The 27,283-nt window shown below is 34.5% G+C and overlaps 1 protein-coding gene across 2 annotated transcripts; it reads right to left on the bottom strand.

Annotated features, from left to right (window-relative positions):
• Positions 1-1,331: 1,331 nt before the first annotated feature.
• LOC123539332 (uncharacterized) lies at positions 1,332-21,044 on the bottom strand. 2 transcript variants are annotated; one of them, XM_053529415.1, is made up of 7 exons: positions 19,582-21,044; positions 19,085-19,306; positions 17,635-17,717; positions 17,033-17,099; positions 14,123-14,302; positions 12,402-12,607; positions 1,332-11,419 (listed from the first exon to the last, which is right to left on the bottom strand). In XM_053529415.1, the coding sequence occupies exons 1-3, from the start codon at positions 20,909-20,911 to the stop codon at positions 17,701-17,703; spliced, it is 1,569 nt and encodes a 522-aa protein (XP_053385390.1). In that variant the 5' UTR covers positions 20,912-21,044; the 3' UTR covers positions 1,332-11,419; positions 12,402-12,607; positions 14,123-14,302; positions 17,033-17,099; positions 17,635-17,700. The 2 variants fall into 2 exon arrangements, with proteins under 2 accessions (XP_053385390.1, XP_053385389.1); XM_053529414.1 differs by lacking the exons at positions 17,033-17,099; positions 17,635-17,717.
• Positions 21,045-27,283: the final 6,239 nt, after the last annotated feature.

The raw sequence follows: 27,283 nt of genomic DNA, 5'->3' as shown, positions 1-27,283 counted from the left end.
TTTTATATCATTTGCACACCGACCTACTTTAAAGCCAGTATGTTATAGCTTCGAACTTAACCTAGATATCATAAAGAGAAACATTCTCACAAGTATTCGTGCGTGTTAATAAGTGTCTTCCGTAGACTGACGCGTGGCCTGGTTTTCTAACACAGATGACCCAGTTTCGAACTGCTTGTCTACGATTTAATACAAATACATTTTTTACCATGTGACCAAGGCTTTCTATTACTACAGTGCAGCCTAATGGCCTCATGTTGACGCCAATGATCCAGTATCGATTTCGTTTTTATTGAGATTTTATTGAGAAAAACATTCTGAGCAAGTGCCAGTAAAGAAACCGCAAAATAATGTGACCTCTCGGGTCTTACCAAGTCAACTGGTGATGAAGACAGATGATGGACAATCAGACGGACACGGGATGATCAAATGCTAAAATATTGAAAGGAATGAAAACGTGACCCTATGAAATTTTATATAAAACACTTTGAGAAGATCCCTCAGTTTTGTAGCTAATCCGCTTTCCGGTCTCATATAAAACTAATCCGTACATGCATTTCACGGGCGGTAGTCATACTTCAAGTAGCACTGAAAAAATACTGTTACAATAGATACCTTCATTGATTGTGCAAAAATGATAAAAACAAAATCTATACATATAAGGAAAGACTTTAAAGAAAAAAAATCTTTCAAGGTGTGTTTAGGAATACAAATATTACTGTATATTTCACTTACAGGTTGTTTTAATGACATTTTATATGATAAGTTTATATAGTTCGTTTCGCGACGGTCCACTACATTATTGTGCAGGGTATGAAGTACATGTAACTAATGTAGCGTTGAATGTTAGTCTTTGGTTACCGAAGATTACGGAACTAAACAGTTATATTGCTGTACCTATTTTGCTCGTTTTTTTAAGATTACCATTATTTGCATAAGTCAGAGGTTAACTCCACCCCGCCAGGTCGAATAAAACGGACTATAATATTGGACTGCGCCGTTTGTAAGAAAACATAAAATGACATATTGACAAACAAACAAACAAAACAAAAACAGTTTAAGATACGGATAAATATCAAATTTGGGTTTAGCGTTAAATGAATATAGAAATATGATTTTAATAGATAGTAATTAGCTTAGGAGTGTGTAACATGTTTAAAAGAGTTTAAATAAACTTTTGTTACTTCAACATCATTTAGCTTTGTGTTAACTTATTACTTTATCTATACGCATATAGGTCTTTGGATATTATTCCCTTGAAAAAGAGGTACATATATTATAATTTATGTTCAACTGTTTAAAATACAACAAACATCTAAATTTTGATTTTTATTTATTCTGTAAAATATTGACGTTTCAAAATCAGCCACAGCAAGTCATACAAAAATTATGCAGCAGTATATTATTTGTTAGAATAACCAATGCAATAGAAAAGAAACATGCATGACGTCTTTCCGATTAACAAAAATATCTTTGAGACAGAAGAATAATGTTTATTTACTGTTTAAAAACATGTGCCTAAACAAAAACTATCAAGAGTCAGTAGAAGGGTACCATTCAGTCACGAAGGTTTAAATAACATTAAATTACAACTGTTACAATACATTATGATCATCGTAAACCGCTGTAGTAATGCATAGAAAAATTTAGGAATACACTAAGCCGATATTTGCCAACATTTTATGCATGTTTTATTCCAATATATATTTAGTCAGATTTTTGTCATTTGGACATGCCTTAGTGGACCTAGTTATTGAAAAACAGTGTTAATGTGTATTTATGTAATAATATTTCACAGCATATATTTTCATGGAAGAGACATATAACATCATATTAATAACATAGAGGTGAAAGAGATATAAAAGAATTATACCAAACAAAACACATACAAACTACTATAAATAACTGATGAAACTTGCGATAGTACATACATACGGCAAAGTTAAAGTACGATAATGACCTTTCAGAAAAAATAAGCAAAAAGATCTTATACATATGCAACTTCAAAAAAGCAAGCAAGCCACACGAAAAAGAATGCGGGAGAACAATAAACACATCCATATAGTGTTATTGCGATAAAGGATTAAGGTAGCAGGGTACACTTAGATTCGAGAATTTTGGGCACGGCCAAGCTAACATGTAGCGAGTCGTAATATTGCACTTCCAAAATGAGCAGAATCAGGGTGGCGATTTTATTAATTGTGTGCATGCTTTTAATTAATGACAAGATCAGGACTCTCATACAAGAACACAGAAAGTTATCAAAACGAAAGTTTTACATTATCCATTAAAAATAACACGCCAAAATCATCAATTTTACACTTTTTGAACAGCCTGCAATGATCCCGTTGTCAATTTTATATCATTTTGCGAAAATAAAATGTCCCCACCCCCTACTTGCCTATTTCATGGGGTCCCCACCGTCCGAGCATCCCCCTGATTGACGAAATGCACAACTGGTGGACTAAATATGCGTTACGTGGGTTGATAATGATAAATATTATGCTTCTACTGTACTAGAACACTGTTAATGGTGCTAGAATCTAAAAAAAAATCGTATACGTATATACTGACTTTCATGCTTTGATGTGTCCTCACCGTAACATTTTTGAGCTGCTGTGCCGTCAGCTAGCGTTTTAAGTCCAAGAAAGTTTAAAATATGGAACAAGAGGTTCTAAAATATGTGAAACCGCACATGTGGTTCTGGGACGATCTTTGTATAACAAGAGGGCCATGATGGCCCTATATCGCTCACCTGTTATCATTGCACTTGAGACAAGAAGGTCCTCAAAAACAAATCTAAATCCAAAGGACAGGAACAACAAAGGGAAGAAATTTAACCAAAAAGAAGACAAAAATTCTTACAAGGTATAGATATGTCAAAAAACACCTAAAAAATTGGAGGTACCATCTATGTTGTACCACAGAAAAGTGGTCTCGGTTTTTCCCTATGGCCAATTATAAAAGTTACTAAAAATAAGCTATTTATAGTAACGTAAAAGGGAAGTAATTAAAAAAAAATATCGTAAGTGAACAAAAGAAGGATCTGCGAAATAAATATGTTGGCATAAATGAAATTTCAAATCAGTATCTTCATTAGTTACGGAGATATACCCATTTTAATTTGAAATAAAGGGAGGTAATTTGACATAAAATCAGTCCATAGTTATCTACCCTGATTGTCTCAGTCCAACTAATAACAATAATGAAATTTCAAATAAGTCCTATAAGTACTTGCTGATATAAATCCATTTTGATTATAATCAGGTGAGGTAATCTGATATAAAATAACTCTGGAACCTACAACTGGATCTGATTTGTCATGGAATCCAAGATTTATTGTTGTTGAAGATATTTTGGAAGTTTGTATCAAATAAAACCACAAATGAAGTCTCTATATGGCTGCAAAAGCCAAAATAGCCGATTTTGGACCTTTAAGGGGCCATAACTCTTGAACCCAAGATGGAATCTGGCCAGTTCAATAAAGGAAGCAAGATCTTGTGGTGATACAAGTTGGGTGCAAGTTTAGAATCAAATCATAAATGAAGCTGCTATTGTACAGACAAGGTCGAAATAGCTAATTTTGGCCCTTTTAGGGGCCATAACTCTGGACCCCATTATGGGATCTTGCCGGTTCAAGAAAGGAACCAAGATCTTATGGTGACACAAGTTTTGTGCAAGTTTGATTAAATTCAAATCATAAATGAAGCTGCTATTGTGCAGACAAGGTCAAAATAGCTAATTCTGGCCATTTCAGGGGCCATAACTCTGTAAAACCCATAATGGAATCTCGCCAGTTCAAGAAAGGAACCAAGATCTTATGGTGATACAAGTTGTGTGCAAGTTTGGTTAAAATAAAATCATAAATGAAGCTGCTATTGTTCAGACAAGGTCAAAATAGCTAATTCTGGTCCTTTCAGGGGCCATAACTCTGAAACCCATAATGGGATCTGGCTAGTTCAAGAAAGGAACCAAGATCTTATGGTGACAAGTTTTGTGCAAGTTTGGTTAAAATCAAATCATAAATGAAGCTGCTATTGTGCAGACAAGGTCAAAATAGCTATTTTTGGCCCTTTCAGGGGCCATAACTCTGGAACCCATAATGGGATCTGGCCAGTTCAAGAAAGGAACCGAGATCTTATGGTGATACAAGTTGTGTGCAAGTTTGGTTAAAATAAAATCAATAATGGAACCACTATCGTGCAGACAAGAAATTGTTGACGCGCGCACGGACTGACGACGGACGAAGGGTGATCACAAAAGCTCACCTTGTCACTATGTGACAGGTGAGCTAAAAAGAATTGGTACCACTGCCTTACCCTTGCATGATCGTAAGAGACGACTAATAGGGTCTTAACACTTGGTTTTGGTAGTAACTCTGTGATTCCAGCAGGTATGCAAATTTTGATTCCATAATTTCATGTTTTTATTTCGATGTAAATGAGATGTGGAACCAAAATTTGTAGTCCTGTTTGGTGCCATATAACCTATACTGTGTTGGTGCGCCGTAAAACCCAAATAAATAAATAAATAAATAATTTTGGCAGATTTTCCTTAAGGTAGCAGGGTACACTTAGATTCGAGAATTTTGGGCACGGCAAGCTTACATGAGCGAGTCGTAATATTGCACTTCCCTAATGAGCAGAATCAGGGTGGCGATTTTATAAATTGTGTGCATGGTTTGTGCTTTTGATTAATGACAAGATCAGAATTCTCATACAAGAATACAGAAAGTTAACAAAACGAAAGTTTTACATTATCCATTAAAAATAACACGCCAAAATCTTCAATTTTTCACTTTTTGAACAGCCTGCAATGATCCCATTGCAGGAACAAGGTCCAGTTTTATCGCATTTTTCAATTTAATAGTCCCTATTGACCTACAGGATATTAATGGAATAGTGGCCAATCCATCTCGTTTTGTTCACAAAATAGCAAAAATGTTCCTGAGTGTCAATCAACAAGCATGGAACACTTCTATGATTTGAATTCCCCGCGCCAAGGTGACTCATCGATTCATACAAAGCTAGCAGCAGTTAGTTTTACAACTGACACCAGAATTATACTTGTATCAGCTGTTTAAATTTTCTAAAGAATTAACAATCATTATCTCTCTCTTTATTTTATAGACATCCAAAATCACGAAGTTCTAATTATAACAAATATTGACGGGGCTAAAATTCAAAGTGTACCCTTCTACCTAAGAATTGTGTATATAGTTTTGTTAACTTGTAATATTATTTATCTGAAAGTCGGAAACAATAGAAATAACGGATCCTGTTGCAGTTACTCAATTCTTAAACTCTAGCTCATCTTGTTCTAATTGTAAATACTTACAAAAATAACATTGTAGTTTTATCCAAAGCAACGCATATTTATTAACGTTTGAACTCGCTATACAAAACCCAAACTGCCACGTCCGTTTATATTGCTATCCAAAGAGTACAAGTAAAATTTTGATGCAGAGCATGAAATTGCCGGAAAACTGTCGGCTAATATTTTGAAGATTGGATGGAAAAAATAACTGAAATTGCAGTGCATTGCATGCCGTTAAATTAAAAGACTGAAAAACGTAGTATCCTTGATGAAAGTTACCTAAACTTAATCGTTTTCCTTTGTTTACAAAACACACGCTAAGCCTCGTTCTGAAACCCACGCACCATCATCTACGACGGCATATATTTTTCACATTTTCAAACAATAAATGCGAAAGATTTCTCGTAACCAAAACATTTCGACAAATTATTATATAGCTTCTAATGAAAGGCCCATAGTTTGACAATAAAGTAAAGAAATAATGAAATTTAATGACATTCATTTATAAACTGTTTTACATACAAGAGACAGTCACAGAATTTGTCCTAAAACTGTGTTACTTCCATTGTCTTACATGCGCTCATGTAGATCTTTTTTTTCGTCTGCAGTAGTACGATTCGCAGCGTGACGTAGACACAGGTAAAGACTCGGCCAATCAGTGCTCGCTTTATTTACGGCTGAATAGGATAGGGGTATGTTCTTTATACATTTTTCCTATTTTCCTAAAAAAGCTTTCTTTTGAAATAATAAAAATCTTATGCAATTTTCAGCACCTAATTCCTTTATGTAAGTCTTTCATTAACTGTCATATTTTTCTTTTATTTACAATATCATTTTTTCATTGTCACATTTTAATAACTTCACCTACCAGCTGTAGAACCCTAAAGCGTATCAAATATAGTCGCCGTTTCTACCGGCGACTAATGGCAGCATTGTAATTAAAAAATATGATAATACTAAAACAAAAATACGATCAAGTGTCAATAGATGAAAACTGTCGAATAAAGCAAGAAATATACAACATGAGATATGTTTTTTTAGACATACTACATACTTTATCCCAAACAGTGACTTGTCGTTGAATAAAATTATTGTTTGGAGTTAAGATGCTAAGAAATTTTATTAGAAAAGTGCCCAAGTCTTATAATAATTAGCATCGGAACGACAAACAGCGATTTTATTAAACAGAAAATCACCGTTTTTGATATATTTTAGTCAGATTTTATAGAGAATATTTGTTTGTTTTGAGTGAATATGGAATATAATAATTATTATTATATCATTTTCTCACTTCGAGGTAAGATACATACAATATTCACGAAGAACAAACAAATTTTCTATTTTATGCTCAATTACGTAGAGATGTGCATTTTGCAATAATTTTTAATCTCAGCGCGGGAAACAGACACGCGTAAACAGACATGACGTCAGACGTGTTGTGACGTTAAAAGACGCACACATTATAAAGTTACATTTTATTTTATTTTTTGCTGCATAACGTTATTATGATATTTTAATTCTCATTATGTAAAATGATTTGAATCGAGAAATATACTATAAAGAACAAAGTGCGACTCCAATTTTTATCCTGTTTAAAGCAAATAATTTAAAATTCATACACAATGTATGAGGGGGCAGAGCTATATCTCTCACAGTATGAAAATATAGATTTTCACAGTGTGAGTGATGAGATTATTAGTTACACTGCTTGTTGGTGACAGGATACGGGATATACGCTGTCGAGGAAATCCATATTAGGCGGGAGCGAAGCAGGTTATGAACTGGTTTTGAAAAACATTTTTTGTTCCATCCTTTCGAAAACTCATCAGATCACATGAGCCAACAAATGGTTGTTGAGAACCAGTCATCCGCATCTGCACCTGTTACCTCCGGTGTCCCTCAGGGGTCCGTGATCGGTCCTCTTCTTTATTTGTTGTACATTAACGACATGCCAGCAACAGTTTCCTCCATCACTACACTCTTTGGTGATGACAATCTACTGTACAGGAAGATTAAAACTCAGGATTCCTTGATCTTACAGAAGGACCTTGACCGACTCCAATGGGAAATGGGAAAAGGACTGGCAAATGTCTTATAACTCCAGCAAATGTGAAGTCATCAGGTTCTCTCGCAAGAGAAACCCGCTATGCGCAGACTACACGATTCGCGGCCACACAGTAGCGGTTGCAAAGACTGGAAGATACTTGGGGGTAACCCTTTCTGAGGACCTTTCCTGGAAACCACATGTTGAGACAGTGGTCAAGAAAGCAAACAACAGCCTAGCTTTTCTACGCCGCAACCTACAAAGCCGCCCAAGTAACATCAAGGATAGATGTTATTCGTCCCTGGTCGTCCGGTCCATACTGGAATATGCTGCCCCAGCCTGGGATTCCCACACTCAGATGTGTATTCAGTCACTTGAAGCTGTGCAACGAAGAGCTGCGCGCTTTGTAACTGGGGATAACCACACTACCAGTAGCACCAGCAACATGATCAACCAACTAGGTTGGCAGACTTTGCTGCAGCGTAGACGGTACGCAAAGGCCATTATGGTATACCGTATTGTGTACGGCCTTGTGGACATAGACCCTGCCTCCCACTACCACACTTCAGCTGCCATCAACAGGGCTACCACCACAAAATTCATGGGCCCATTCTGCAGAACAGATTCATACCGGCACTCCTTCTTTCCATCCAGTATACGGTTATGGAACACTCTGCCAGCTCACCTGACAGGAGCCACTACCATAGAGGCTTTCAAGGCGGGCATTGTCTGTAATCCACTGTAAATACGTACACCTGCGATTTTACCATTTTTTAACCTGCACTTGTTTGCGCCTCACATCCACCTTGTAAAGTTGCACTTGTACGACAATGCTCCAGAGTGGGCCATGTACAGTATTGGAAGAAGAAGATTACACGATGTCAGAAATGTCTTAAAACTCCGTCTTTCGTCCCGTTTCCTGTTAAATCCTTTATCTTGCAGGTAGATTAAATTATCCTACAGCAAACTGCTGTCTTACAAATGTGTTAATTCCTTTGCTTTACGATGATGCTATGATGTTTGACACAACGGCGTAACATTTGTGACGTACAAACAGTGATTTTGTTGCATTATAACATACAATTTTATATGAAATACTTATTTTCCGACCATATGTGCATTGTTATATTTTCTAAATTGTGATTATTATTATTATTATTATTATACTAGATTTATAATAATCTGGTAAAATGATAATATATGATACTTATAACCACAGAATAAGTGAGAGAGGTTATTTATCAGCTTAGGAATGACATGTGCTAGTTTTATTCCGTCTTGACTATACAGAGGATATTTGTTTGTTTTGAGTGAAAATGTGAACATTTTCTCGCTTCGAGGTGAGATATATTCAACATTCACGAAAAACAAACGAACATTATTTTTTTATGCTCAATTACGTTGAGATGTGCATTTTGCAACAATTTTTAATCTCAGCGTGGGAACCAGACGCACGTAAACAGACATGACGTCAGACGTGTTGTGCCGTTAGAAAGCCGCACACAACATAAAGTTCCATTTTATTTTATTTTATTTTTTGCTGCATAACGTTATGAAATTCTCATTAAGTAAAAAAAATTGAATCGAGAAATATACTATAAAGAACAAAGTGCGACTACAATTTTCATCCTGTTTTAAGCAAATAATTTAAAATTCATACACAATGTACAAGTAGATCGGAGCTATATCTCTCATAGTGTGAAAATATAGATTTCATATTTTCACAGTGTGAGTGATGAGATATAAACATATTTAACTGATAGAATACAGTATTTCTTTAGTTAGCTTAAAATAAATTTTGCATTTTATTTTGCATATACTTGAGAGGAAGTGAATTATTATTAATCCGTGAAAACAGTGATTGTGATGCACAAAAACACACAGTTTAAGTCAGTTTTGTTTATAGGAAAACAAATCTGGTAGTGTAAGAATAATACTTTCGGACCATGTATGCATTTTGGGCCTACTTGGCTGAGTGGTTAAGGTCGCTGACTTCAAATCACTTGCCCCTCACCGACGTGGACTCGAGTCTCATTCGGGGCGTTGAATTCTTCATGTAAGGAAGCCATCCAGCTGGCTTACGAAAGGTTGGTGGTTCTACCCAGATGCCCGCTTGTGATGAAATAATGCACGGAGGGTGACCTGGGGTCTTCCTCCACCATCAAAGCTGGAAAAGTCCCAATATGACTTTTAATTGTGAGACGTTAAATTCAATAAAATGTATGCATAGTTATTTTTTCAGATACTTATCACATCAGAAGTAGTGACAAAGAGGATGTTTTTTTAGCTATTATGTGGATGTCTTTTCCCTTCTCCTGTAGATGTGTTATATTTTGCTAGGAGGAATCAATATTACAATTTCAGGGTAAAAATATGATACTTGAAATTCCAGATATCGTTTTAGTTAAGAAATAATAAATCTGTTCCTATATTTTATCAGTTAATAAAATATGAGCAGGAGTTTGGATGCGTAATAATTAAATCCCGAGTGCGTAGCACTGTGTTACGAGTGACCAGCTTAACTTTTATATGATGTCACATCATTATGACATCATACTTTATGTCATACATTTATGACGTCACCGCTGAATCATAATTAAGCTAACTGAATTCGCTCGTAGAGATCAGAACGAGTTTTACGGACCTACACATATTAAATCAGTATGACTTTTTATTATATTTATGTTTTTGAGATGCTGTTTTCAACCGTTTGGCCCTGAAATAATTCGTATGTAATGGAACTGGAGTAGAATCTCTTATGTTACGATCATATGGGGTGAAATGTAACAGCCAACCATATTTTATCGTAGATTCATGTATAGGCGATTTCGCTATATGTTTATAGAACAATTGCTGCGGATCGTGTTAGAATTTTCAGTGATACATACCAGTGAGGAAACCAAAGAGCAACATTTTAACAGCATAATTTTGACATAATTCGACTTGAATGGATCAATATTAACTTATTTCAAATATGTTTTAGGTAAATAACTAGAACTGGATTGTATATTCTGTTACCGGAAAAAGATGTTTACGTACAAACATTTAATCATTGTTTTATCATTCTCGCATACGCATCAAAAATGAAAAAGCCTTAAAAGTTTGTAAACCAATGAAGTTTTCTACGGTAAAATTATATAGAATTTATTGCAGTATAAAGTGATATATGCATGTCTAAAATAGAATAGTCCTTATTTGTACATCTACATTAAATGCATTGGTTAGCCAATTTTGAAGGTCTATTTGGACATGGAAACCATATTTTAAATGAATATGAAATTTCCCCTTATATGCCGTCATTTCATCTGTTGAAAGAAGCTACAAATATATGAGTTTTATTTATTTTCATTTCCTGTCACTATTTTAGATCTTGCTCCTGTTATGCTTGAACACATGATTAACAATTTTATACTTTTAGCAAACTGAACTTTCATTCATCAATTTTGCGCAACTAATATCATTTGAGACAAGTTAAATAATTACTTTGTTTAAGCTCCCCAACTGACCGTTCCAAAGCGGTGCCCACTGTGTTCCTTTATTTGTTTGTTTTGTCATTGTGCGTTTACGTTGTGTGTGGTGTGTGTGTGTGTGTGTGTGTGAGAGAGAGAGAGAGAGAGAGTGTTGGTCTTGTGCGCGCCCATGTGCTGGATTTACGTTCGGGGAGGCTGCGTTTTTAGAACGTGGCTTTCCCTGATGGATATAATATCCTTCTTTTATATCAAAGACTGAACATGTAACTGTAAATGTGTCAAACATCTTGCAACACCAAGATTCATTACTTTTGCAAGACGTCTAGAATTTTTGAAACTTGTCTGATAGGTCTAGTTTGTGCTCACACACTTGTTAGAAAACCTTGCACACAGATTATCACTCTTTTGATTTATAGTACAGTTCAAAAATTTTGACGGAGCACAAGTTGCCTCGCTTTTGTCAGTATCACAAATATTGACTCCATCAAAACAATTGCAGGTGCAAGCATGCGACTCTTCTGCGTCCTCAAAACTGCTGACGTCAGGATTGCACGTTGGATACAGGTAGTTTTTGTCACTTTGTCCTACTCTATCATAGAACAAAAACATAGAATATAAGCATCATAAAGAAGATAAAAATGTGCAATTTTTAACATATTTGTAAATGGAAAGCATAATTATTTAACTATACATTTTCTCACATGTCCGTGCTAGGAAAAACACAAAATATATCTTTTGATAGGACTGAGAAAACGTCAAGGTGACGTATAACCTTTCAAAAAAGAATTAAGATTTAGAATTTCGAGGATTTATAAATCATAAATTATATTTAAAAGTAAATAAACATTTTTTGGAATGGTCATTTAAATTTCCAAAAAGATAACAATAAAAAACTGATCAAACGACTTATGATTGCAAAAAAAAAAGATCATACAAGCAAACAAAACTTTCTTGCCGCCATCAATTTTTTTGAAAAGGTCTGCATCTTATACACTATTAGCTGGTTGGAGGAGATATGTCACAGAGTTATTACAAAATATGACTTATTTCAATTTCATGACACTCTTTTGCATAGTTAAGGGGTATAACACTTTGTCAACGCACATATATGAGCATAAAATTAAGTTGAAGACAAATATCAAAACTCAAGCAGGAAATACTGTATAAAAGGCAGTGTCACTTTTTGGTACAGGAGGTCGCCATTATGATGCTTATTGTGCCACTATTTTTCATAACTTAATATTTTTACTGTACAAATATAAAATATAAAAAATGTCAAACTTGGTTCGCTCGAACTCGGATAATTTAAACACCATTCTTCGATCGAACTCATCGTTGAGAAAAATCCTTATATATTTTTCAATGTTCGTTGACTTGAAATACTAATGACTTGAACAAATATTGACAGTCCCGTCGATTTCTAGCTAACGAAGTGCGATTGTAATACATAAAGGCATATGCTATATATGATAGTAAGACTTTACAGATTTTATTAAACAGTTGAAGTTAATTTGACGATGCCCACCATTGAAATGTCAAGCATGCACTCACTGTTTTTTGTTTAAACTTACCTCCAAGCATTAATAAAAGTTGCTCGATCAGTGACAGTCCCATTTCTAGTGTGAAAATCGTTCCCGCTGTTCGAGTCAAACGTTCCACATAATCCAGAAATAGACTGGAAATCCTTCGGTGCCATTTTAACATCTATGTCCAATATGTCGTAATTCGGCGGTTGTATTATGTGGATTTGTATCACTGTCCCGGTAAAAGTAAAAACCTTTAAAATTAAACACAAAAGTACGAATAATTACTTATAAAATTGTACATATTTTCTTCTTTTTCAGATTAAAAACAGTGTTTCAGTTTGTTCTATGTATTAATTAACACGAACTATAGGTTGATCATACACCGTGATGTATCTTCAATTATTGCGTTCAGAAGAGGTCAATTTGAGGATTTATCGACGTGTGAAAAGCGCGAGGAGGTTGATATCACTTTCCCTAGGTCGGTAAATCCTCACAATGACTGGAGCTAATAAAGGTAAAAATGTTTAATCAAGAAACTCGAAAGTTACTTTAAAACAGAATAATTCAAATCCAAACATTTACAGCTGTTTATCATTGTTCCAGTGTTTTGGTCTGAAGTTAAATGTGTATGACGTCAGAATGATATGACGCCATTGCTGGAAGTCAATACGTATTTATTACTTTGCCTACGAGTCTCTGCCTTTTGTATTAAGATAAAGTGATATTTTAGACACCGCCTCGGTAGCCTAGTGGTAGAGCGTTCGCTTCGAGAGCGGGAGGTCGTGGGTTCGATCCCTGGCCGCGTCATACCAAAGACGTAAAAAATGGTACTAGCAGCTTCCTCGCTTGGCGCTCAGCATTAGGAGGATAGTGCTAGGACTGGTCAGCCCGGTGTCAGTATCATGTGACTGGGTGGGATATCATGCCATGTGTCTACGGCGTGATATTCTAGTGAGGCAGCACTATTAAGTTGGGCATTGTGCTCACTGCTACAAGTAGACACCGTCGTTTAAATGACTGAAAAACTGTTGAAAAAGACATTAAACGCGAACACACACGCACGCGTGTACGCACGCATGTACGCACACACACACGCACACACACACACACACACATTTTAGACAAATGGAAAGAACTTTAAATATTCAGTCCATATAATAAACAAACGTGTTTGTAAACATGGACGGATCTAAACGGAAGGGGAGACGCATTTTATAGAAATATTCCAATGGCAAAATACAATACATATCCGTACCCCTGACCAACCTATAAACCGGGCAAGTCTATTTTATAAGTACATCAACACGGCTGACCCATTTAAACGAGCTGTAGATTTAATAATGCTATGTATTATTTTATATATAAAAATCACATATGAGTTCGAAATGGAATGTAGAGTACGCTGTTTTGTGTCGTACAAATGAAAAGACACATGTTTAAAAAAGAATAAAGAAAACACGCGTTTGATTTCATCATCTTCACATGCAGTCTAAGAATACAATCACATATCTGTAACTTTCAAATTTCTTTCAGAATATGTACGGATGTGTATAACAGTCCTTTTCGTCATTTCAACGGCGATGTGTTGTAGGTCTTTATACTCGATATTATGGAATGATCAGTTTGTGTAAATTAAAAGAAGAAAGAGAGAAGCTTCAAGATGTATACAATAACATAATACTAATGATAAAAATTGTATACGAATGCATATCGATAGGCAGACTGACAGACAGACATTTGTATGGTGATTGAAAATAATTCAGTACCTTATACTCCAAATCGTTGTACTTTAGAATGTTTAGAACATTATCTTTACATGAAGTCATCCCAATGAAGTTCATACCGTTGCATAAATTTATCAGGAAAATATCACCACCAGCCCGAACTGAAACTGCACAAGTACAGTAGGCTCTGTCATTAACACAACTTACAGTTTTCATCTGTACCTGAAATTAACACATAAAGAATGACTGTTTCGAACTTGAGCAAGGTAATGTAACGGTAACTCGTTTGAATGTCTTTCGTAAATTAGGAATTGAAACAGCACACGCACAAGAGGTTCTGTCATTAAAATACCGTACAGTTTTCATAAGGCGTAAAAATTGTTCGTTTCCGGTATCCCGACCTACCCTAAATTTTTGGCCCGACCCTAAATGTTTTTTATGGCCTTGGAGATTTTTTTTCAACTTTTTGACAAAAAGATGCAAAACTGCACTTTTTGTGCTTTAAACATGCTTATTGATGTTAGAAATCAATTTACTAATGCTCCAAAGGCATAACCCCCTTGTTTGTACTCATTTCTTGTCACAAAATAATTTCTGAAAAGTCTATAAAAAATCCAAACAAGAAATATCTTTAAAAAAGATGGTCGGCGTGATGTAACTGAAGCACAAGATATATATGGGCAGAAACCTGTATTTTAAATCTTTTGGCTATGTTGAAAGGGGCCTCTGTGAAGTTTTGTAGAAATGAGGACAGTAGTTCTGAAGAAGACTGTGTTTAGGAATTGTGGAGGGACACACGACGGACACCAAACCATCACAAAAGCTCACTTTGAGCCTTTGGTGCTCAAAAGATGGTAACAGTAAGCAAACAATATTGAAATACATTCTATATTTTATTTGTGGAATTGCTGGAAGCAACATGAACCCTTACCCTACTTCAGCTTATTATCAAATTTGTCTATCATTCAAAATATGTACAGTACTGTTTTCACCGGAAAGATTAATTTAAAATTTAGAGTCTAAAATTTAACAGTATCGGACATGTTGTTGCAGGTTAGTAATGATTTGCACTGGTTAGAAATTGTTGCTGTAATGCAGGGTAAGAGTTAATGACTGTATAAAACAAATAATATTTTTGTAAAAACAAAACTTAAGGAAAGGAAACTTAACAAAACAGAAATAACCTAACAAGAAAACTTAACAAAACAGAAATATGTCCGGATGAGCAGATGAATATTTGGTTACGCACACCTGTTCAAGTGGTACGCATACAACCCGATGGTGCTGGGCTTATAGAAGTTATAGATGACGAACGCGTTGTCATTTCACTCAGTGTCACACATGACTCAGAGTGAAGCATTTTCAGCCTTTCCTCCAATCAGCGCCACTCTTACAAAATCTCTCATTATGGCTGAAAATACCGAGAATACCTTACCAAGCAATCCGACTGGTACATTATTCAGGCGGCATAAGGTCATACGAGGTCATAAAATCGTGCTTAATACGGCACGCCGAAAAATCAGAATATCACTCAAATCAGATTTGAATTGACCTGATTAGCATCTTTTTCATAGAGTACTTCAATAATCATTCAAATGAAAGGCGAATAAGATATTACAGATTTATATATTTCGATTAAAAGTATTTACGTTAAAAGAATTCTAGACTTACAAACACGCTCATATAAACTCTATCATTAGACTTAACTTAAAGAAAAAAGAAATTCCGACCTACCTACCCTATTTTTTTGAGCATATTACCGGAAAAAAATAATTATTTTTTTAGGCCTAAGTACCAGATATGTGTTTTTGAACTTGAATACGGTAATGGTTTCCATCTGTTACTATCAAAACCAACAGACATTCAAAACCGTTTGAAGGTTTTTTTCATAAACATTGATAAAAAAACATGGCCTGAACACGGTACTAATGTTTTCCATATGTAACTAGTATAATCAACTGCCAGATATATTAGATATATTGCTTGAATGGTTTAAACACATTCGGCATGAAGACAGTAATATTTTTCATTCGTAACTGACAATCAACGGACATATCTGTCGTTTGGTCGATTTTGAAAATATGGAATGAACACGATAAGGGACTTCAACTGTAATTTATCAATAACAGGTGTATGTTTCCTTTGAATGGCGTTTACGATTTTGGTATTCATATGGTAATGGTTTATCATCAACATATTTGTTGTTTGTATGGTTGTCACAAATATATTATAAACCTGGTATTGTTTTATCTGTAATTGACCATCAACAAACACAGCTGTCGATTACATGGTTTCAAAAGAAAAGCATCGTAAGTACGACAACAATATCGATCTGAAGTTGAATTTCCTTGGCCGCATAAAGGTGTTTCTAAATCTAGTGTCCAATTCCAGGAAAGGTTTGTTATAAGAGAAGAGAAGAAGAATCTTTATTACGCATGAAATCTCACAAGATCTTTGAGCATAGCTTGATAAATATATGTATCCAGTTTATAATGGCAAAATGGCAAAACATTTTCGACTTTATATCCTGTAAGTGCAAACGTCCAAAATCATTAAGTTACAAAAAAGTTATACCAAGCAGAAATGTAAAAATGTCTAAACACGTATTTTTCCGTTGGCATTATCAAGTGTGCCATAAAATGCATTAAGAAAAACATTATGTATGGAATAAAATATCAAAATGCGTGTTAATTCAAACAGCTGTCGGTTTATTTATCATTTTCCATCAGTTAACATACAGCTTCGACTATCTGAAAAAAACTCCTTTCGTACAAGCAATCATATCTTAGAAAATAAAAACCTGATAAGCTGATAAATAAAAAGCAATTTTATTTTGGTGTATGAGTCGGCAACTAATTAATGTTTTAGGCTGAACAAACACTGATTAAATGTGCATTTACATTTATTTGCTATGTATTTGTATCATTCCATTTAAGGGCCCTGTTAACTCACCATAATATTGTATTCCGTGTTCCAGTAAAGTATGAATTCTTCAGCATAATCATTCAATTCATAAAGCCTAAAATGGATATTTGGATACATAGTCTTATTTCATAAAATCTAACATTGATATTTCGATATATATTCTGATTTCATGACATTTTATATGGATATTTTGATACATAGTCTGATAACACTTGTAATATGTTTAAATATATTCTTTATATATTTGAAAGAGGCATACGTGTCCAACCGCAAATAATGTAGATATTTACTGGAAAATATATATTCAATGTGAAGAATAGGGACCTTCGCTTAGAAATTGTCTTTGTAATGCACGGATTAAGTATTTCATTCTGTCAACACACAGAACAATTCCCTTTAATTTATAATACCAAGAAGACATTAGTATGCATATTTAAGCAACACACAGTCATGTGTTATAATATAGAGAATTATACAGTTGTAGAATGTCACCTGTAAAAGTTCGAATTCGGAAACACGAAAAGATTTGTCTCTTTTGTAAGTTATTTTATATATACAATTCAATTCAGCCTGAAAATGAGTCCCATATGTCCGTCCGGAAAAGGTGAAAAGTAATCGATAAGTCATACCTTCCGTCAGCTGTTTTCATGTGAGGGTCTACATGTGCGTAGCACATTGAGTACCTATAGTTTATGTTATCTTTTATAAGGACCTAAAATAAACATAAAAAGGACATAAAACAAATACAATAACATATATCATTTTTTTATGTTAAGGACCTTAAGATAATCAAGTATAAAAAAATAAATATACATAAAAGATAACGACTTGAGAATTTAAAAAAGCAAATATAATATGATACATAAAAAGGTTAATCCTAAGGTAGAAAATACAATACACTTTCAATGTTCTACATGAACGTTCCACACCTATATAAAGATAAAACTAAAGTGTACAGACTGGAAGGAACCTACGGTCTAAAGACAACATGTCGTACGTTGTGCCAAAAGACTAAAACTGTGCTGTGGAGTATTGTGTGTAGTCTGTTGCCAGACTATGAAACACCCGCCGAACCAAACTAATAGATGCGGATACACTGATTACTTTACAATGTTTACAAAGCATATTTCTTTTCAGAACTTTAAAAACTTTCCGAGTATTTTATTGCTCATAGATATACCCCAATACGTTATTTAAGTGCGTTTGGTGTACACTTCTTATTTAAAGATTGATGCAGCAGTTTATAGATGTGTAATTGTCAATGTCTGCTGTAAAGCGCTTTTGAAGATGTTGTATTAAATAGAAAAGGATCTATATAAACGTAGTATAATGATATTATGGACCTGAAAATAGAGTTAATATGATAATATACATCAAAGGATAGGTGAGCTCTTGAAAGAACAAATTAACACTGTACATTAAAGATAAGAACCTATAAAACACACCGATCGATTATTATATTGATATATATGATATTATAGATATATAGAATAATAAAATAGTGTGTAAGATAAATATACACTGTACAAAACAGCTAATAATTGTTTGCAGTTATACACAAAATAAAAACATGAAAGTAATCATTTTATGTATTGCAATAGTTTACCTTATAATAATTTGTATTTTCAAATTGCTAGATTAAGCTGAAAGTGGACGCCCGCTCACACAGCAACCACGTGGCGGCTCGGAGGCCGGCCAGGGCTAAGTCCTTGCGCTGTTCACAGCCCGAGAAAGAACGAAGTCGAAGACAGAGAGTTATGAAATGCTTAAAGGCTTACTTGTGCTAGATGGAATTTTGTTAGCTCTGTCAGTCTGAAGTTATACAATTGGTGACGGAAAATAAACTACATAGAAACGAAAAACAGTGTATTGAGTTATTTATCCAGAGGACTTAAGGAGCGGCTACGCTACAAGACCCACAGAGTTATTCAAATGTCTTCATATTTATATCCGGCCGTCTGACCGTCTGACCGTCTGTGAATTGCGGTCACGTACTGTTCGTCATTCTGAGCTTTGATATGTGCAGTTATTCTTTAACCTTACAACTATTACAACTGAAACATAAATGCTTTCACTCACCCTTGAGATAAATCGGGTTCTCAGTTCCACAAAAGTTGTACTGCGGCATAGAATTTACATCTGGCATTATATATTGTTCCCCGTTGAAAATTACGCTGTACCAATCTGGGGACAGGTATTCGTCATCGACAAACGGGTCACTACCCTGTACACCATCAGCTTGATATATTCTAGATCTTCGTACAAGGTCATACAGTACCTCTGCCTCTTCGCATGCTGCTCCTGTAAGCAGATTTAGAAAAAATAAGTTTCCATTATTTTTATCACGGAGATGGTTTTTGTCTGAATTAAGGAATTCTACCAATGCTTTTTTCGTTAATGAATATCTGGTTCAAGCCACACGGTAGTCTTGGTTTTATGTGTTTTTATATTGAGACAATATTAATTCCTACCATTCTACAGATCAATGCATGTTGTTAAGAAAAATCAAATATACTTAACAGATTGTTGTAACAATGAAAAGGGGAACATATCTAAGAACACAAAATATACAGTACCAATCGTTTTGAAACATGAAGGAATCTGTGTCCAACTGCCATTACTTAAACAGGTTGCAAACGAGGCGCTCGTTAGCGAGAATCCTTCAATACATCGAAAGTTGGCAGTTGTTCCAAATGTAGTTACGTTGTTCACGATAACAGTTTCATTATCTAACACTTGAGGAATCCCACAAGACACAGGTCTACAGTTTGGTAGTTCCCTCCATGTCCCATTCATGTCACACGTGACTGTTTCAACGCCCACTTTAATGTACCCTTCGTCACATTTGACAGTGAATGTACTGTTAACTGTTGTATTCTCTAAATCATCTATATAACCATTTTTTATGTCTGATGGTATTCCACAGTCCCTTATTTCACATGCTGGAGATTCTGACCAAGTTCTGTTAAGATAACATACAACTGTATCATTTCCGTCAACAAAATATCCCTCCATGCAGGAGATAGTTATTTCTGTACCCACAACTAAGGAACCCTTTTTGTTTTTATCGTCTATAAACCCATTTTCTGGAGCAATTAACGATATACATTTTTCAACATTCTCATTTTTAAAGACAGTGAAAACTAATGTGGTTATTACAGTTGTAATTACAAGAATTGCAATTACAAGAAAAATGCAAATCAGTCTGGTTTTCCGAGACGCAAATGCAGTTCTAATCTTTTTCCTGTCAACTCCATTTATTGTGTTATATTCATCTTGATTACTCAGATTTTGCAATGTAAGACTTTCATATTCGCTAGTTAAAGCTTTCGGAGATTCTGTCTTTGTCCACACTTCGAATGATTTAGCGGTATCAGGGTTGCTTTCTGTTAGATTTAAGTCAGTTGCATTTAAGATCATATTCGTATAAACTTTCGTATTTTCTTCTGAACTATGTCTTTCGAGAGCGTTATCATCAATTCCACTTCGAATTTTGTCATATTCATTTGAAGTATCATTCGTTGACGCTAAGGTTTCATACGCAATATCTGTATTACGGTTCCTCACTTGATTTCCAGCCAATGTTTTCATTCTCGTTTCTATTCCTGTTGAACATTTAAAATTGTCCGATTCCGAATCCGTTGTATACCCATACTGTTTGGCCATGTTTGCTACTTGTTCCTTATTGCCTACATCATCGCTATTTATGGTATCATACATACTGGTAACATCCACTGTAGGCGTTAATTTCTCATATGTCACATCTGTACTCTTGTTATATGGTCGTTTTCCGTCCGATTCCTCGGTGTTCATTTCTGAATCATTATAGTGTCCATAGTTGTCTTTTCCCAATACGTTTACTGATTTATTGAATTCCTCTTTGAATTTGTGTCTGCCAGAAGACATCGATTTTTTTGTTTTTATTCTCCATAAACACAATATTCAACCACACTACTTCAAAGATTAAGATGTCTTAATATACCATTTACATATGTAAATTCTTTATTCACTTGGTCTTTTGTATTGATCGTGTCGTTCATGATCATGTTACAGCTCAACAATGAACAAGGAAGATATTTTTCAACAAACTTTACATTTTATGAAGACGTGTACTTTAAATTGTAAAATTTCGTTTGTTCAGTTCAACTAAACCATAAGATAGCTATGTAAATAAAAGCATTTGTACAATAAAATATGTGGATATGTAGACAATAACTCAACATAAAAATCAGTGATGTCCGTTTCTATCGCATGTGTTTTATTGAAATCTCATTATCCATTTACATTTCTAACATACAAAGGCGTATCAACGAATTAAGTGTCGGTTTAATATTTTTATGGTGAATAACATTTGATCACTACTATTCAATGTTGACAGCTAAAGTATTTAAAAGGAAGTCATTGACGAATTTTAGGAAGTGCACTAGAATTTGTTGAATAGGTTTTAAATCAAACATTACAATTAACACATTCCATTTAAGTATTTTCAATTACAATATCATTTCAAGGAAAGAAAAAAAATGTTTATTTTTGTGTAATACCAGTGGTGCAATTATAGTAAGAGCGACCCGTTTTAAGAGATTGCACTTTGCTATGTTCTGCGCATGTTGCAACATGGCCTGTTAAAGAATTTTGGTCGAATGATCTGAACCTTTATCAAAGCTGCCTAAGTTGAATGATTGGAGGATATCATTTTGTACCTTTATCAAATCTGCCTCAGTTGAATGAAACTCTGTGTGCGGACTTCTGTCATTCAAGACGCGCATATACTACCTCTTCTAAGATTTGTCTAATGAAACGGTTTTATCTTCGCAATCTTAAAGTTTTTGGTACATAACCTAATTCCGTTAGTGTATTTATAATGTTGTAATCAACGGCAAGGTTTTTCAAAGTATTTCGTTAAAAGTTATGTTGGTAACGATTAAAGTACACAGGGTTTATTTGGAGATGGTTGTATTATTTGTTTTACCTCTTCTTTCGTTGCATGAGCGAAATCAACAGTTCATTTCTACCTGATGCTTTGAAGAATTTAAGCCTGCTGAATTACAATCAGTCTGAATATGCAAGTTAATGTCATTCCTAATTTTGCCTGAATGAGAAGATTTTGTTTACAATAGTACATTGGTCTTCGTAAAGATGACCGATTGTAAGTTAAGACTTACGCCATTTCTGCACAAGCTGGAGTTTTAAATGTTTTGCTTCAGAGATTTCGTCTGTAATCTAGGAGCAGAAAAGTCGAAAAAGGTTTTATGCGAATGAGAGCATGTTTATCTATCATTAAGGATAGTTAATTTGCGTATGTAAACACTAGTTAATCAACGTCTGTGCCTTTTGGAAATTTATTAGTGGATGGGACGCGTAAATTGCCTGTTTAAAACAACTTTCGTGGACTATACTTTCCGAAAGGAACTCGTCATCTGAACCATAGCTGGGTTTATGGCACAAGCGTTATGGTCTATGGTAATATCCAGATGGAAATGCAAGTCTTCTACAATAATATGTTCTGTTTCAACAGCAGCATCTCTTGCCAGAAAAAAAGTAGTCCATTCTTCTTCTAGAAACACACTGGTATTTAAACCGTTTTGTTCTGTTAGTAGTGGTCTATAATATCACTGCCACTCAGGCATTGCTATTTAATTTAAAATCCATGTATTAAGATTATTTCAAATCTTTGTCACGACTCGATGCAATAGAACGAATAGTAACTGCAGATTTATATATGAGAGCCACGCCAACTACACAGCTGCTGCCACGACGGGAAACATGTTTAATTTAATAACCATCTGAAGTAAGTTCACCAATACACGTTTAAATCAACTGTAGTTCCAAGTCAGATCTCAGCAGGAGCTACCGAATTCAAATCATTTGAAGCTATATAATCATACAGTGAAATGGTTTTATTTTTGATACTTCTTGTATTGAAACTACATACACGAATTTTCTTCTCATCTCATCCAATATCAATGGATTCATATTTGATTTTGATATTTTTGGTGCCATGTTGACGAGTTTCAAGATTGTGTTCATCTATAAACTTTGAAATATTTTTAAAAGTTTCACTTTGTAGTAGAAGTGCGATTGTGATAGCAGGCAGTACCTGTTAATAATTCAAATGGAGTCTTTTTTTTCAGTACCGTAATGCCACGTTGAAACTGAATACTAAATACACATCATGCAAGAGTTCTCTAGACTCTTTACGGAAGACTAAAGTTATTGACGTACACACAGATTTAAGGGGCTGTAGCCAACAAATATCGGAATTCCTCTTGTCCAAAATTTCGCACTCGAAAATGTTCACGGTTATCGACCGCAGCGCCAGCAGAGGTCTATATTCATATTTTGAGGGGTGAACATTTTTCATATAACCCTCACAGGAATGCAATATTTATTTTATTAAACCGAAAATATACAGAAATAGAATGTCGAAAGTGTTTCTTACGAACCACTAAGATCTATACGTTTTCAAAACCTGGATTCAAAAGTCCATTCAGTGATGTTATGTTCGTATGTGTGACTCTGTTTGATGATCCAAGTATGATATTTTGTCTTATTACAAACAGGTCGAATGTGTATACTTCTGACGGCAAATACTAGCATATGGGAAATGTGTACTGAAACCGTCGTATCTGTCTTTCACTAAAGTTTGAGATCGCGTATAATATAATGTCTGTTTTTTAAAAATATATAGCAAAAAGGTGGTACATAGCAAATACAACTTGAAGATACTATGTACAATTGCTCGATGAATGTGTACGTAAATGCGTTTATAAAGCATTCTAACTCGTGAAACCTTTATCTTTTTATATTGGCCATGGATTTATGTTGAACTTTATAGCAATGCATAATCTTCTTTTATTACAAATGTGCAAATATTTCCAGAAAAAAAGTACTATCGCATACATCTTGATGATAATATAAATATATGCGATATTTATAATTTTCAAGTTTCAAAGTTTATTGTGCAATAAGGCATCCGGTCCATACACAAGTACATTGAAATACAAAGTCAGCATATATATATATATTACTACAATTGTACTTTTCAAGTTTGATTTTATGTTATTATGAAACACATGTCCACTCATCATTCATTGCTAATATGTCTGGTCCCTATAAAGTTCTTGAATGTTGAAGTATCTTTTTGGTGGTTCTCGCCTGACCTCTTGAGCTGCAGCAACATCTCTGAAAATCATAAATCAATGCCAACATTCAAAACATGTGTTGAAATATAACAACACAGTTATGCAACACATGTACTGAAATAGTCAACACAGGCATGCAAAACAAGTACCGAAACAATCAATACAGACATGTAATACGTTTTGAAATAGTAAACAAAGATATGCAATACGTGTACTGAAGTAATCGACACAGACCAATAGAATATGTTATGAAATAATCAACAGAGATATGCAATAAATGCAATACATATATACGCTACAAGATGCCTGCATATTCTCAAGCGTTATTAGACCGTGCCTGCACACAAGTAACCGATCAGTATTCTACTCACCAATTACTATTTGTGTGGAATGTGTGATCTCGTTAATAATGAAAAACAAACAAAAACAAACAAACAACAAACAACACCCCCCTCCCCCCCCCCCCCCAAAAAAAAAAAACAACAGCAAAAAAACATCTGTTTTCAATTATTTTTTTGTTGGTATTAACATAAATGCTTTTTTCTCAATACATACTAAAATTCATGAATAATGTATATTACTTTCGAAGGAATAAATCAAAATAAGATGTCATAGGGGGAGCTGCGTTCTTGGAACACATATATTTCTCGGTATTGGACCTTTGTAGTTGTTTTTATATTTTGCGCAAGTAAAACAACTATCAGCTTTGTAGGCTAACCGTTTGATCAGCAATATGTTCATTTATTATAAATGCAAGGTATATTTATAGTTACCTTCTGCTTCGGTATACACATTTGTAATACACAATGGCACACACTGTTAATAGAACAGTCACGAGAATCCCTACTGCAATGCCAATAATTGTCCCAATGTCATTGCTTGTTGTTTCCCTGGGAATGCAGTCTAAAAGTAAAACAACAAATTCCTTGATTGATTTATTTATTAAACTATAAACAGTAAATGAGAGGGAGAATGGGCGAAGTTAGTTCTGCATAATGATATTTCTAGAAGAAAGAATTTCATTAAATGGAAAAGGTGGAAATTCCACATGTCGTCCAAAACGGATAAAATGAAAGACTACTGCAGGCTTGGTTTGATCGGGCCCGTTCATGGACGGCATTGGAAATGTAAGCTAAACCCGTAGTTTTAAAGGCTTCAAAATGTACAAAGAAAATTCAGCAATTTAAAATAAAAATGGGTCATTTGTTTAATTGATTTGTTTGCTAACCTTATGTGAACATTTTGAACTTCAAGCAAATTCTCATATTGGAAGTATACAAAACAAATCACAATTTTGATGACATCTGAAACATCTCACAGTAGTAAATAAACATTCTGTTTATTATGGAGGATATTATTCGCCACAATACAAACTGCAACATTACGTATTACAACTTCCATACTAATTCTAACTTCCTATGAATGTAATTTGCTTTTTGGTATTATCCACCACAATACAAACTGCTATATTGCATATTTCAACTTAGTAAATACAAATTCCATGCATCTAGATGACAACTTCTAACTTCATGTGAATGTAAATTGCTTTTTTGCACCTTTCAAATTGAAAAATTACAAATTACATGCACCAAGATGACAAATTCTTACTTCCTTGTGCGTAGACTAAATGATGCAAATGATAAATTTGAGTTTACGCTTATATAAATCCCATGTATGTTCATTTAATGTTGTAACACAGAAAAGAAATATCCGAATTACCCATATTTCTATGTCTGAAAGGCTCATAATGCATTTTTTTTCAAAATCTTGCTGCCACATTTGTTTTGTTCTGACCATCAAATATATATATATTTACTATCAAATCCTATTTTCATTAATTGTTTTCTCATATATTTGCCAGAGGTTTGAATATCAATTAACATCGTTGAAAATATTATTGAATTCGTCATTTATAATTACCTCCCTTTATGGTCCTAACTGTATATCTTCATGTGTAATATTGCATAACATCTAAATGGACAGCTGCTTAGTACATAAAATTAAAAGCCTTTTGGAATTATAAATCTGTAATACTGTAGGCAAAAATCCGTGACATAGTATAATGTTTCGTCACGAAATATGTGATATTAAAGAGACAAAATGGCATTAATTTCAATATGCTATTTACTTATTTGAGGCAAAATAACATTTTATCAAAACAAGTTCTATATTTAACTGACAATATCAACTGAAATGCCAACCTACTTTCTTCTTCGATGAAGTAAGATCTAATCAATGAAATATATGGGAAGACAATTTTGAAGCTCAGCAAGCAGAATCGGTTTGTCTCTATTTACGAAGTGAGAGGAATGATAATCAGAATCTGCGATCAATTTCCTCAGAAAAAAAAAAACAACGTATTTTTGATATACTTATAACTTCATACATAAGCTTAGATAGTACTTGACTCCGTCCCTCCTCTCCCTTAAATGCTGGTATTTTATCATTGATATAATTATAGTTGTATTGCTGTTGATAAAATTTTGGTACTTGGTGGTTGAATTTGTTTAATTACGGCCTATGCTAGATCCCAGTATCGGGAAACATCCAATTGTTAGAGCAAATACCAGTTGAACCAATAGAACGTGGCTTCTATAAATGGCACAATCAGATACACTTTCTAAGACAGAATAGACGTGCGAAATACGGAATACATTGGAAGGCAGATGGCAGAGCGATCATTCTGTATCAAGCAACTGAGGTAGACACATCGACAAATAACTTATCCCAGTACCTGTTAAGAAGCTGTCAGGGCGGAAAGATTATTTAAATGAGGTAAACATCTGAGATTCACAGACAGAGGAAGAGTTGCATTACCGTATCTACGTAGATAAGGAGCTGAGTTGGTATTATATCCTTTCCGCAGCCTTAACGTACTAAAACGTATTAGCGTCTGATGGCCATTTCACGCTTCCGTAAATGGCGATTGAAAAACAATTCTGGTCGTCATTCCTCAAAATATTAACGCTTAGCGTAAGATTGTCAACGCTCTCCACCCACTTGGCAAGGCATAACGATTCAGTTGCCGGCTTCTCACAGAACATGAATCCAGCACCAATGGGACCTTCTTGGACGGAGGACAAGAAAGATCAGGCTATTAACAATATTCCTGACCTTATATTATTCCAACATGATG

This window comes from Mercenaria mercenaria, chromosome 18, assembly GCF_021730395.1.
Source record: "Mercenaria mercenaria strain notata chromosome 18, MADL_Memer_1, whole genome shotgun sequence".
In the NCBI taxonomy this organism is placed as follows: domain Eukaryota; kingdom Metazoa; phylum Mollusca; class Bivalvia; order Venerida; family Veneridae; genus Mercenaria; species Mercenaria mercenaria.
This window is presented reverse-complemented; position numbering and strand designations above follow the sequence as displayed.